The 14,724-nt window shown below is 37.5% G+C and overlaps 1 protein-coding gene across 1 annotated transcript in view; it reads left to right on the top strand.

The window, feature by feature from the left end:
• The window catches only part of MUC2 (mucin 2, oligomeric mucus/gel-forming), a 60,536-nt gene that overhangs the window by 11,504 nt on the left and 34,308 nt on the right, over window positions 1-14,724 (top strand). The window contains exons 12-25 of the mRNA XM_076343512.1: window positions 1,185-1,322; window positions 1,902-2,066; window positions 2,670-2,764; window positions 3,683-3,813; window positions 4,473-4,724; window positions 5,622-5,674; window positions 5,958-6,067; window positions 6,498-6,649; window positions 7,107-7,245; window positions 7,821-7,931; window positions 8,236-8,415; window positions 9,486-9,725; window positions 11,693-11,849; window positions 12,928-13,056. Of these exons, the coding sequence (XP_076199627.1) occupies window positions 1,185-1,322; window positions 1,902-2,066; window positions 2,670-2,764; window positions 3,683-3,813; window positions 4,473-4,724; window positions 5,622-5,674; window positions 5,958-6,067; window positions 6,498-6,649; window positions 7,107-7,245; window positions 7,821-7,931; window positions 8,236-8,415; window positions 9,486-9,725; window positions 11,693-11,849; window positions 12,928-13,056 (2,052 nt within the window). The remainder of the gene's footprint in view (window positions 1-1,184; window positions 1,323-1,901; window positions 2,067-2,669; window positions 2,765-3,682; window positions 3,814-4,472; window positions 4,725-5,621; window positions 5,675-5,957; window positions 6,068-6,497; window positions 6,650-7,106; window positions 7,246-7,820; window positions 7,932-8,235; window positions 8,416-9,485; window positions 9,726-11,692; window positions 11,850-12,927; window positions 13,057-14,724) is intronic.

Genomic DNA, 14,724 nt, shown 5'->3' with positions numbered 1-14,724 from the left:
AGAAATTGGGGGATGAGAGCCTGGAGAACAGGCTCTGGGGGTTTGGGTTGATGGCAAGTTGAATATGAGTCAACAGTGTGTCCTGGCAGCCAAAAGGGCCAGCCATGTCCTGGGGTGCATCAAGCACAGCGTAGCTAGCCGGTCAAGGGACGTGATTGTCCCACTCTACACTGCACTGTACTGTGGGCAGTTTTGGGCACCTCAATATAAGAAGTATATCAAACTATTAGAGTGTCCAGAGGAGGATGACCAAGATCGTGAAAAATCTCGAGAGCAAGACTTATGAAGAGCAGCTGAGTTCACTTGATTTGTTCAGTTTAGAGAAAAGAAGGCTGAGGGGTGACCTCATCACAGTCTACAACTTCCTCAAGAGAAGCAGCGGAGGGGGAGGTGCTGATCTCTTCTCTCTGGTGACCAGTGATAGGACACGAGGAAATGGTACAAAGCTCCGTCAGGGGAAGTTCAGATTGGACATTAGGAAAAGATTCTTCACTGGGAGGGTGGTCGGTTGCTGGAACAGGCTCCCGAGGGAAGTGGTCAGGGCACCAAGCCTGTCAGAGTTCAAGGAGCATCTGGATGATGCTCTTAGACATATGGTTTAGTTTTAGGTAGTCCTGTGAGGAGCAGGGAGTTGGACTCGATGATCCTTACGGGTCCCTTCCAACTCAAAATATTCTATGATTCTATGATTCTAATTAGGAAGCCCAGTTCCTCCATTATGCTGATTTTGTACGTCAGTTCTGCTGATTTTTCTATAATGACTTGATTAACTTGTGTATAAGCATCTAACATTTTAGTAATAGTAGTACTTAGCGAAGTATTGGCTTGTAGAGACACACCTATTATTTATTGTATGCAACAGTGTTGGGATAATACTTTCTCAGAAAATCTCTTGCTCTTCAGATTGCTCAGCGTTAATTAATGAGTTAGCATTGAAGCTGTATTGCAGAAAATCTGAATTTGGTTCTGATCCCAGGGATGAGTCATTATAGGTAATCAACTTGTTAAGTTAGTGGGGACCAGCATTGTATCTAGTTGGCCAGCGATTTTTAGAGGAAAAAATGATTAATTTGATCCTGATGTCAGAGTTTTCATGGCAGGTGATACCTTAGAATCTAGCAAGAAGTGTTTCTTTCAGCAGCCTATGTGTGTGTTTACTGCACAGTTCATGTTTTGTTTTTCAGCCAGCTTCTCAGTATTCAAGCCATCTTCCTACTACCTTGTTGTACACACTTCTTTTGGGCTTCAGCTGCAGATCCAGTTGTTTCCAGTCATGCAGCTGTTTGCAACTGTGGATCAATCAGTTCAAGGAAAACTTCAAGGCAAGTGTGTATTTAAATGGGAAGCAAAGCCATGCTGTTCCACAGCTGAAGAGTCATGTATTCTTTACATGAGTGATAATTCCTGCTTCTTATTGGTTCAAGATGAGGAAACTAAAAGCAGAAACCAAAACATTGGAAGAGAATTGACTCAAGCAAACTAGAAATGCGTTTTTATTATTCCATATTGAAGTGACCTATCACTCCGGTGCCAGTACATGAATGTTTCTTAGAATATTCCTTTCTTTTGTATTCAGTTTAATTTTTAACTATCCACAAAACCTGGCTTTTGGTGCATTTTGTGGTTTTAATATTATCAGAAAGCATAAAAAATACAGGTTAGGGCGGTGATGTCCTGAGGCAGAGATATCTTCATGAAGACTATTCTTCTCAAGATGTTAAAGATTTAAAATAGGGCTCCTAAATCTTCAGTACTTACAGTATGCATTAATATTGAGATGGAATAATTAGCTGTATGAACTTCTGTTTCTACTGTTTGTGATCAGTTGTCCTTTTCCCTTTGACCTTTTAGAATGAGAATAAGTAATAATCAGGTAAAATTTTTACCTTCTTTTTCAATAGGTCTTTGTGGAAACTTTAATGGAATGGAAGGTGATGACTTTAAAACAGCCAGTGGGCTGGTAGAAGCTACAGGATCTGCCTTTGCTAACACATGGAAAGCTCAGTCCACTTGTACAGACCAGGTAGAAAAGCTGGAAGACCCCTGCAGTCTCAGCATTGAAAGTGGTAAGCACACTAATAAGTCAGATGGTTGGCTTCTGCCAGAATGAGCATTTGCTGTATATTACTGCAACAGGCGTGTAAGAGTTGTACTGTGGCACTGAAGTTTTTTTAGAGGACTGTCAAATTAATAATTCATTTCTGCAAGTATGTATACATACGAGCACTGATTTCCCATCAAATTGTAGTGAAAGTTTAGGGGGTGATTGTAGAGCAATCCTGAGCTGGAAGATAGGGAAGCAAGGTCATTAATTTGTATTATCTGCAAAGGCAGCTTGTATTTCCTAGTATTATTTATCCCTATGTTTAACTTAGCATTATGGTGCTCAAATGGAAAGGGCTGTCACAATTCCATGTAGACAAGTTGCAGCAGTGAGGTACGATTTTTTATTTTATGATTGCATATCTACTGCTAGATAACTGAATCAGCAAATAGAAATATAGGTACAGTGACTGCATGTAGTTTCTCCACTCCCAAAAGTGCACACAGTTCTCTCATTTGTATTGTTGCATTGCATTTGTGTGACAACATAACTAGACATGGCACAAGGAAGATAAGTGAATGTAGTTAATATGATGATATAATTTCATTTTTCTCCTCTTTTGCAGCAAATTATGCTGAGCATTGGTGTTCTTTGCTGAAAAACTCAGACGGTCCTTTTGCAAGATGTCACTTAATCATTGATCCTTCAGACTACTATAAGGTATTGTAATCTTGCACTCTTTTTAGTACTACTTTATTTCAGATTGATGACTGTAGACATTTATCATTGTTCAAACATTTGAGACATTACTGAGTAGTTTGCCCATAAGAGCTGGGGAAGTTTTTACAGTGATTAACCGAGGCAGCATAACATGCATCCAAAGTATCTCCTATGATGAGATTCCTATGGAATGCTGCTGAAGAAAAAGGTAAATTTGTTCTGGTTTCTTATGTTTTGTATTTAATGTACATTTTTATTGGATTGGATATTTGAACTGGAAAGAAGATTCAAGAGATGCAGGTGTGTACAGAAAGTTTAAGTCTACCCTTACACACTAGTTGCTATAAGTCAAGGAAAAAAAAAAAGTAAATATTTATTAAGTTTCCTGTATTGGTTGGGATTTTCATGCCAGAATCTCCATGTTTTCTTTTTCCCCTGTGCTCATTACTGTTGAGCAGTAAGTGAGGCTTACCTGAGAAAAAAAGGAGAAATTCCTAAGTCTTTGCTCATAACTGGAACTCAGTCTGAGCTCAAATTTTGTGAAGATCTTCATAGATCTGGTTAATATTTTGCCATTATTTTTTTTTTAATTTTTATGGATCTCTGCATTTCTAAGTTGTAACTGAGAAAGAATGGTATCAAAATCCTTTAAGAAAGGTGTTGTTAGGAGGCTAGCTACTTTTTAAAGGTTCAAGAGGCTTGGCTTAGATTAGGAGAAGCATCCAAACGTTTTCATTGTGTATGAAATGAAGCAGCACTTTCAGTCTCTGGTCTTTGTCCATTCCTTCCACTGTTCTCTGATTGTGGGAATTAATAAAAACAATGTCAGAAAAAGGACACAGGATATTTCATAGCAACTGAGTTACAATTGCCCATTGGTTTCCTATGGGCTTACTGACCCTTTTGTTCTTTATTCAGAAATGTAAATATGACACCTGCCTCTGCGAACACAATGAAGAATGCTTGTGTGCTGCCCTGTCCTCTTATTCAAGAGCCTGTGCTTTCAAAGGGATCATACTGGGAGGCTGGAGAAAAAGTGTCTGCAGTAAGTAGTGGAACTGTAACTGCCGTGGAATTAATTAACCATGAGAAATAAGCAGGTTCTCTCTGAATTTGGTTGTCAGTGATCTCAATGTTAAGGGATTTGGAGTATCTTAGAAATGTCTAATGGACTTAAAAGAGACAATGCTTATAAAATTTACTATATTCCTTAGTTGTCATTTGTTCATGACATTTAAAAGTAGAAAGCAATATTTTTCACTTTCACCTTCTTTCTGCAGTTTAAATAATAATGCTGTTTCTGTCTTTGACTAATGGAATCCCAGCCATCACGGCTTTTACATTGTCTTTGCTTATCAGTGTCTTTGTTTATCATTGTGCTTGCTTTTCATCAACAGTACAGTATTGTTGAGACTACGATTTTATTATATTGTGCTTGCTCTCTGATAATCAGTATGTGAAACAAATATGGGTATGAAAGTAAAAACTATTAGTAGCAGTTAAAAAGAAGTCTTCAACTGGTAAACAAAGTTAGGCTAGCATTACTTGTGACTTATGATATTTTTGTACTTTAATAAAATCTAAGGGATTTTTACCATTTTTACCATTACATGCTGCACAGCCAAAGAAACCAAAACAGAAATGTCAAGGTTAACTTGTCCATCCTGCATCCCTTATTTATCAGTTTGTTTATTTTCTCTCCAGCTAGTGAAGTGTCTGCCTGCCCAGGAAATCAAATCTTCCTTTACAACCTTACAATGTGCCAGCAAACCTGTCGTTCCCTTGCTGATGGTGAAAAACATTGCTTGCAAGACTTTGCTCCTGTGGATGGCTGTGGCTGCCCATATAATACATACTTGGATAACAAGGGTACCTGTGTGCCCATCTCCAAGTGCCCATGTTTTTACAAGGGATCATACTTGGTACCAGGGGAATATGTCACAAAAGATGGAGAACGTTGGTATGTTTTATTGTGGCTTCTTGTTTGTTGTGATAAAAGCCCTTTTTAAATTTACTTATTAGGTGTAAGCTGCTTAGCTTTTTTTGGTGCTTTAATGAACATTTGTAATATGTTTCACACCATCTTCATGCTGAGCAAAGTATCATCCTGTTGCAATGTCATTTATTAATAACTGAGAAGTGCAGCTTTGTTTAGAGGTGTGAGTACTGGCCTTCACAGATAAACATTGCTCTGAAGCTGCACTGTTAATAGGGCTTTGTTGAGCAGAGGGGTAAAAGGAAGATAAAAGGCTAGCTATAATGTTATGGTGCTGTTTCCTTTTCTGTCAGAGACAGATTGCTTGTGTTTTCCACTGGAGGAAGGTCCCCTTGATATGTATTTACTGTAGCATAGGCTTTTGAAAGCAACTTTCACGATGCTGGTATTTTTTATCATGAACTCTGACAACTGTTTGCTGCATGAATCATCAGTGCAAACTGTGAAATACTTCCTTCTCTCATCCGGCAGATGAAACATACAGGCCAACAAATTTGAAACATATGAGTTGAATAGGCATGAAATTATACTGTGTATCCAAATGAACGCTTTGATTTAAATTATCATTATTATCTGTTTCCTGAGTCATCAAAAAGCATGGTATTAAGGATTAATAGAATAGCTGTCATTACTTAAAACATAACCTTTCTGTGCATTATGCCTAAAATCTTGCTACATTTTTTCTCCAAGTGAAAATTCATGAGTGCGCTTCAATAGAGTTCACCTTGAAATAGCAGTAGAAATTATGCAAGACGTCTCTGATAAATACTGTCAAATTTATATAAACAAATCCTTAGATTTAAATTTAAGACACTGAGCTTACTTTTTTTTTAATTTGTACTTACTTCACTTCTTTTCTAGTGTTTGCCGAAATGCAAAGGTCCAGTGTACTTCAGTGACAATAAGAACGAAGAGTAAGTGACATTCTATAAAGTAAAATAAAATAAAAACCATAAGCCAACCTCCAAACCCAAACCTACACTTTCCATTTGAATTCTCCGCTTATTTGTTTTGCATGTTTGTTTTTTCTCTTTATGTGAAACAGTTGCACATTTTCACTTTGTTCTGTCTTCACCGAGTCTCTTTTTTTCATAAGGGTAGACATACCCTGAGATTCCTGTCTTAGTAACTACCACCTTTCACACACATTTCTTTTGCCTTTTCTTGATTCAACTAAACCAACAATGTACCTTTCAGATGCCACAGAATGTTCTTCTAACAAGATGTACTTTGACTGCAATGCATCCCCGAAGTGGACTTCACAAACACCTGTACAACTTAGCTGTCATACTCCTCGAACTGATCATGTATGTATTCAATTTTTCTCCATGTCATGTTTCCTTTATTCTGCATTCTTTAAATGACACAGTGCAACACAGAAAATGCAGTTGTAACTAACAGTTTATTTCTCTTTGGTTTAATCTTCCTTTCTTTTCTCTGCAGTGATATTACTCTGTTGACAATTTCATGATGATTCTCCTTATGGTTTCCCTCTCTTGTTCCTTTTTACAGTGTCTTCAGTAGGGTCATACCTCCCAAGTGAAATATGATTTGGGTTCTTAGACAATCAAAAAAGAAAAGAAAAACATTAGAAACCTAGAAAGAAAAACCTTATAAAACTAATCAATATTAGGCTGTTTGGTTATAAATGCAGTTTTTACTTGAGTGCTTATGAAGAAGTGGAAGAAAAATGCAGGGCTTTTTCATAAAGTAACAATTTCTCCTTATATTCCTTAGTTCCAGGCAGAGTGTGTCTCAGGCTGTGTGTGTCCTGAAGACCTATTTGATGATGGGAAAGGGGGCTGTGTTGAGGAGAAGGACTGCCCATGCATTCATAACAACCAGTGGTATTCTCCTGGACAGAAGATAACAGTGGACTGCAACACCTGGTAAGTTATAATTTTGTACTCTCTTCTAGAATATATTCTATGCAGTGAATTAATAGTCATGTTAAGTACAGGCTTATGTACTACAGTGACTGAGATAGCTGCAAGTATAAACCTTCGTTTTCAGGCATAATTTTTTCTATCTGAGGAAATACAGATTGTGCTGAAAATATTGGAGTAATAGCTACCTCTGTTTTCAGTAGGCATCTCTTATTGGGAAAGTGCACTCATTTTTTAAATATAAATGCTATCAGATTAAAAAATGTAGCTGGCCAGAGTTAAAAATCATGTTATAGGCTTAAAAACAGGCTAAACTATTGAAGCTGAGCCTTAAGACACTGAAATGGGTATTGTGTACATTATCACATTGTATCAGGTAGCTGCTTGGTTTGTTCTGCAGTTTTCCAGACAGCACACTCTTGGTGCAATCTGAAAATTCAACTCTTCTGCTCTCTTCTAGTACCTGCCAAAAAGGGGTTTGGAGCTGCACTGAATATGTGTGCTATGGGACTTGTATGATATATGGAAGTGGCCATTATATCACCTTTGATGGAAAATTCTATGACTTTGATGGGAGTTGTGAATATGCGGCTACTCAGGTAATGCTTATTGGGGGGGCTGAAATGGCATCCAATTGCCTTGAAGATGTACTTTCCTCTTTGGTTTTGTCATTCCTTATTGCCTGCCATCACTGTTCCTGAGGTGTTTACACATTCTGCCAAGACAAATTCTGTATTTTCAGTGCAGGCAAGCTGTGTGAATGTTGGGGTTTTTTTCTGATAAAAAAAAAATGGTCATAAATTGTATGTAACAGGACTATTTTATATTGAGAGCTAACAGCTCATTATCAGTTGTGAAATAAATCAAAATTTTAAGTTTACAAAACAAAGATATTTCTATTTAAAGATATATTCCTCATTTTGTTTTATTGGCCCACTTGTTTCACAGGTTTTGCCACACATGAGACTGTATTAGCAGTTTATATGTATGCAGAGATGTATGTGTATATGTTCATGCGTCTGTAAAAATATATGTATGTAGGATTTCACATATGAAGCAGCAGTAACAATTTATAAATTGTGGAGATTTAAATGATTGTAATAATTATGAGACTGAAGTAAAAATTAAATATTCTACCTAATTTTCTTATGCTCATTTTTTCCTTTTTCAATAGGATTTTTGTGGCGACAAAAATTCCAGCAGCTCATTCAGTATCATCACAGAGAATGTCCCTTGTGGAACTACAGGAGTCACCTGCTCAAAAGCTATTAAAATGTTTCTAGGGGTGAGTAATGATACTCAGTGAGTATATATCGATATTCAAGTATTTCAAAAAAAGTAATGCTCCAAAGCCACATCCCTAAAAGCAGCTATAACAAGTAAAGGTTAGAGGCCCTTTCAAATTAATCTGTAAAGGTGTAGATTCTCAAGTACTGAAACCTCTCTCAACGGTGTTACACCACTTTCTGTCACCTTGGAAAGTCATCCCAGACTTTGAGCTACTGGTTTCAGAAAGAGTTGTATTGTTATGAGCATCTAATATTTTATCTCATCATAAAAGTTACAATATTTCTCTTTTTATCTTTCAGAAAACAGAACTGAAATTGGAGAACAAAGATTATAAAGAAATTCAGCGAGATATTGGTGATGATGTGCATTATTGGAACAGGACAGTAGGCCTCTACCTCGTTATTGAGGCTAGCAATGGTGTGATGCTTATCTGGGATAAGAAGACTACTGTTTTCATCAAGTTGACCCCTGATTACAAAGTTAGGACCTGTCTGTCTTTTTCTGAAGTAGTAGTATGAATAGATAAATGAGATAAGGAAACATAAATGTTCTTTTACTCTGACTCCGTGTTTAATTCCTATATCCTTTGCACATTGATGATTAGCTTGCATTATTACTACCAGAGCTTGCAGAGGTGCTACTGGAGTTCCTTACAGTCCATCACAATGCATTGCAGAGGATGCATAGCATATGATTGCAATAAAGCTAAATGTCTAAGGCATTCTGAGTTTGGAAATATTAAAAGCCAAGCACCCAAAGTAATTTAGGGGATGCAAACTGTACGTGTTCTGTACATGCACTGTACATGCATGTACATGACTCTACATGTACTTGGAAACCTGCATGGAATCTCAGCCCTGAGTTAAAACCAAACTCCCTATGCAATGCATAGAGATGGTTCTGATTTCTGAAAATCAGCATGCTGAATTATAGAGTACTGAATTCATTGGGCTGATTGAGGAAGTGTGGGGTTGTATAAACAGGGACATACTGTTGCTTGAGGGGGCTGATGTACCTTAAATAACACTACCAAAAATTCACTGTTGTGGGTAAGTTGTTAAATTCTTTCTTTCGAGAAAAATGAGTCACTGTCATTTTTTTTCCATGGATGAAGAAATGGTGTTCATTATGTTAGAAGCTTTTAATAAAAACAGTTTTGAGCAGAATTAAATTCCCTCAGGTTTATATTAATAGCTGAGTTATGATAAATTGAGAAGAATGAAAAATAAATTAATTCTTCTCAGCTGAAAGAGGCTTAGCCACTCTTTAGTGTTTTAAGTTGGATGAAGGGCTACCACAGAGACATGGAAATACACTAGATATCATTTGTTTCAAGTAAGGAAGACATGGCAGCTGAATAGTTTGCTGAGTACATAGACAAATAAAGGTTTAATTTTTGTACAAATGATTCGGAAGTAAAGATGAAAATATGTCATTTACACAGAGAATCAGTTGTCCTTTTTAATGTCAATGTTTTTCTCTTACTTTGCTAAAGTCTCACTTCCATGGTACATTTAAAAGCTGTGGATATGTTAATTTTCTTTTCCAGGGCAAAGTGTGTGGTCTGTGTGGCAACTTTGATGACAAGTCTAACAACGACTTTACAACAAGGAGTGGGCTGCAGGAGACTAATGCTCTGAAGTTTGGGAATTCCTGGAAACAGTCTTCCATGTGCCCAGATGTCACACAAGAGATTAAGCCCTGTGATGTGAAACCACATCGGAAGTCCTGGGCAGAGAAAGAATGCAGCATCATCCGGAGTGAAGTCTTTAAAATTTGTCACTCCAAGGTTTGTAGAGGGCAGTAAGTGATGGGACAGCACAGTGCATTTCTGTTACTGCAGAAGCAGAGAGATCATCAGAAATGAATGAAGAGATGGTTAAATAGAGTGATCTTCAATTAAGTCATCAGTACAGCTACAGGTGTCAGCACATTTCAGCTAGCCTTAGTCAAAGAAGTTTGAGTATCTGTGGCAACAGGACTGTGACAGTAGTGGTGCCAGCCATGGTTGTACAAGCCCATATTCATCACCATAGTTTCATTGCTACTGCTGTGCAAGCTAGCTTCATAAATCTAGCCTGAATAGGTCTGTGTGTGCTGCAGTTGCACCATCTCTTGTTGAGACACTGTCAATACTGTAAGTTCTGAAAGGCCTTGCGATCATCAGACCCATTTTCTGACAGAAATGCATACTATACTTGAAAGGTGGCTGTTGAAGACACCACTGCTCCTTATAATATTCAACCCACAGAAGGGATCTTCTTGGAAACCACCGACATTGCGCAGTTTAGACAGGCTTAGCTGCTAGTACTGTGCCTCCAAATTGTCATAGCAAACACTATGTCAGGCCCACAGCTTCCAGAGCACAGTGCACAGAGAACACTTCTCTCTATTTCTTGTCTCTTTCCTGAAGTATGGTAATATTGACAACAGTTTGTTCTTAACTTACAGTGGAAAAGTCACAAAGAGTTAATTTAATTGACTTAGAATCATAAAATCATAGAATCATTTAGGTTAGAAAAGACCTTTAAGATCATCAAGTCCAACCATTAACCTAGCATTGCCAAGTCCACCACTAAACCATGTCCCTAAGCACCATGTCTACATGTCTTTTAAATGCCTTCAGGGATGGTGACTCAACCGCTTCCCTGGGCAGCCTCTTCCAATGCTTGACAACTCTTTCAGTGAAGAAATTTTTCCTCATGTCCAATCTAAACCTCCCCTGGCCATTTCCTTTTGTCCTATCACTTGTTACTTGGGAGAAGAGACCAACACCCACCTTGCTACAACCTCCTTTCAGGTAGTTGTAGAGAGCGATAAGGTCTCCCCTCAGCCTCCTTTTCTCCAGGCTAAACAACCCCAGTTCCCTCAGCTGCTCCTCATAAGACTTGTGCTCTAGACCCCTCACCAGCTTCATTGCCCTTCTTTGGACGTGCTCCAGCACCTCAATGTCCTTCTTGTAGTGAGGGGTCCAAAACTGCACACAGTATTTGAGGTGCGGCCTCACTAGTGCCGAGTACAGGGGCACGATCACTTCCCTACTCCTGCTGGCCACACTATTTCTAATACAAGCCAGGATGCTATTGGCCTTCTTGGCCACCTGGGCACACTGCCGGCTCATATTCAGCCAGCTGTCGCCCAACACCCCCAGGTCCTTTTCCGACAGGCAGCTTTCCAGCCACTCTTCTCCAAGCCTATAGCGTTGCATGGGGTTGTTCAATATGTGTTTCTCTGTTGATTCCTTCAGCAGCTAAAATCCAGTCTAAGTTTCTCTTCTTGCAGTCCCAAGCAAAAAAGTGGAAATGTTTTGCTAATGTGTCATTAGATAAACTCAAAAAACTGGCAAGCACAAAATTCTCTGCTTTATATTTGCTGTGAAGTGCAACCTTTCTGATATTGCTCACCGCTTGGTTGGCAAAGCTTGCTGGAAGACAAGACTTCATTGGCACCAATCCAACTTGGTTTTGAGAGCAGTAAAATGGAAATCTGTTAGAAAATGTGGGCACTGCCAAGGACTCCTATTTTATTGTTTCAGTCATAGCAAATTATGAAGGTATGATATTACTTTAAGTCTATTATTATCCAAAATACATTAAAGCAGCTTCAAGCCTATAATGTTTGTCTGTGATTTGGTAATTCTTAGAAACAGTCTCATTCCTGCCCAGCTCAATTCCCATGTCTCAAGAGATCTCTCAAGTTTACTAGTTTGAAAACTAATTTAGAGATGAACTGGGGCAACATTTCTTTCCCCAACAGGTGGACCCAATTCCTTTCTATGAAGCTTGTGTTCATGATGCCTGTTCTTGTGACAGTGGTGGAGATTGTGAGTGCTTCTGTTCTGCAGTTGCTGCATATGCTCAAGAATGTACCAAGGCTCAGGCCTGTGTTTTCTGGAGAACTCCTGATATATGCCGTGAGTAACAGTTAAACACAACTGTATCTTTCTGGCTACTGTCAGAAAGCCTATCAAATAAATCATTAATACTATCACTGCAAGGTTGTGCTGGCTATGCAATGTAATTTATTTTCATGGCATATCAGGGAACAAACAGAATGAGTAAATTTGTATATTTCAATTATCTTTTATTCAGCCTGGCTTTTCCTCCTTTTCCTTTTCCCTTTCCCTTTCCCTTTCCCTTTCCTTTTCCTCTTCCTCCTCCTCCTCTTCCTTCTTCTTTTCCCTTTCCTTTCCTTTCCTTTCCTTTCCTTTCCTTTCCTTTCCTTTCCTTTCCTTTCCTTTCCTTTCCTTTCCTTTCCTTTCCTTTCCTTTCCTTTCCTTTCCTTTCCTTTCCTTTCCTTTCCTTTCCTTTCCTTTCCTTTCCTTTCCTTTCCTTTCCTTTCCTTTCCTTTCCTTTCCTTTCCTTTCCTTTCCTTTCCTTTCCTTTCCTTTCCTTTCCTTTCCTTCTCTCTTTTTTTTAAATTAAGGCTAGGTTTCAAGTCATCCTTCCATTTTGCTTGATAATTGGTGAACTGCAACTCCTCTTTATCTTTCTCCTCTCTTTTTTTCAAATTATTCAGAATTTGATTTTAGCAAAAGTATATAGAAGTACTGCTGTGTAGATGAACCTAATCAATACTAAGTATATTAAGTAGTGTCCATTAGTGGTGCTTATGCTCATACCAGTATATCATAAAATAATGTAAAATAATATTTAAATTAATATTTCCCCAAAAAGTGCTCAAAACAGAATTTTGAGATTCTAAGTAGCAGAAAGTAAAATATTTTAATTTTAAAAATTCATTCTGATTTGGATTAAGGCTAGAGTGTTTAATATGAAATTCTTGGGCCCAAAGTTTTGGTCAGAGTTTTGACCCCAAATTTTGATGTACCCTATGTTTAAGTATAGTAGAAGAAAGTCCAGGTCCTATACCTCAAGAGAAATTTCGCTAGCTTAACATGTAGATTCATTTAGCTTGTACCTTTAAAGACCTGATCAGAGCTGCATTCTGGCAACCATCTTTTTAATTAGCTTTTCTTTTTTTCTCATCAGCGATATTTTGTGACTACTACAACCCTCGTAATGAGTGTGACTGGCACTATGAGCCTTGTGGCAGTAATGTCATGACCTGCAGGATGATTAATAATGTCAGCACCAACTTTTCAGTACCATATCTGGAAGGTAATAAATTCCTTGACATTTTTGTATTTTATTTCATATAACTTTGTCCAGGTATCATTTAATGAATATGGAATGGTCAGTCAGCTTGACAAGATGCTCCTAAATCTGTTATGTTGAATTTGTCTCCAGTCTTACATAAATGTTTCCTATAATGTAATTTATTATTTATTAACATCAGTGGGTGATAGTTACATTGCTGTCAGCCATAAAACTAGGTCTCTGCTTGGATAATATTCTGAAACATGCAAGATTATTACACCTTTGTTATTTTGCATCTCATCCTAAGGGCATTTCAAGAGAAGGAAAACATTTTACGTGTCAAAGAAGCAAGTTACTGATAGTTGGGATTTTTTTAACCTCAGCATTCTTCATGCATCAAATCCATCTTGACCTTATCAGATTAATGTGCAGCATACTCCTATCTTTACAGTGGAAAATATCTTTGATATTAGACACACTGATGCTGCTATATATTGGATTCTTAACGGAGACCACAAAATATTGTCAGAGGGCTACTGGGGGCTACCTCCATTTTTAGTGTATTTCATTTATAGTTTTTTGTTTAGGCTTTAAGACCAAGATATGAGGCTAAAACAGGTTATTCTGCATTCCATCCCACTTACAGGATACACAAGCCATTTAAATCCCATTGAACTCTTCAAAGTATGTAGAGATATGATATTAGTAGGTGAAAGTCTTTGTGCTTAATAACTGAAAAGGAATTTCACGTTATGGGGACTGCAACGATCCAAGAATGTGAATGACTTTACAAATATCTTCTGTTTTACCACATGATAAAGTTGGAAAAAACAGCCACGTTTTTGGCCACACAATCATTTTGGTCTGGACTGGAAACAGTTGTCTCAGGTTTAGGGATTGGAAAGAACTGCCCAGAGTTTGACTGCTATTTTAATCCTTGAACTGCTGGAAAGAAAAAAAAATAAACCCAAAAAACCCTAACCAAAATATTAAAAAAAAAAGTTAACTCTGTTTTGAAATAGATTGTCTTAGATTATTAGAAAGATTTGGAAAGTGTCAGAAGGCATATTATTATATATCCAATTATCTTTCTAAATTATTTTTGTTTTTTATCTTCAGTGGAAATATAGAACACAACTTTTGTTAGGACATCTTTAGTACAGTCTGGCAGTGTGAAGTGACTTTTAAGTACCAGTTAATTACATGGTCATTCAGTTTATAGGCTATTTACAACTCCAATCAGTATAAAGAGGACTTTATGTAATTAAGAATTTGGACTTTATGAGAGTTTATTTGAAAGTAGGACACAATAATTTTTTAAAAGTGTATTTACATGAAAAATGCAATGAGAATTGACAGACGTTTAATCCCTTGCAGGTGGGGTTTGGGTCACTGGCCAAGGGTACAGAAAAATGCAGATAAATTATCTGTTTGGGGTCGAGATACCTGGTCTATTAAAGGCACATAAACAAGGTCTAGTGTTCCAATAAATGTAGTGAAAAACCTTTTGTTAATTAATCCACTTCCATATTCTTCACAAAAGTATTATTGATATAGTGATCACATTTCAATATCTGTAGAAAAATTGGGCTGTTTCTTTGTCTTAAAATTACTAGCTGCCCATAGAAATTAATATAAATTAGGGGTTTCTCCAAGATCTTGAACTAGAAAAAACCAACTTCCCTAGTT

Source organism: Aptenodytes patagonicus, chromosome 7 (assembly GCF_965638725.1).
Source record: "Aptenodytes patagonicus chromosome 7, bAptPat1.pri.cur, whole genome shotgun sequence".
NCBI lineage: Eukaryota > Metazoa > Chordata > Aves > Sphenisciformes > Spheniscidae > Aptenodytes > Aptenodytes patagonicus.
The sequence above is the reverse complement of the archived record's forward strand: the minus strand, read 5'-3'. Positions and strand labels throughout refer to the sequence as shown.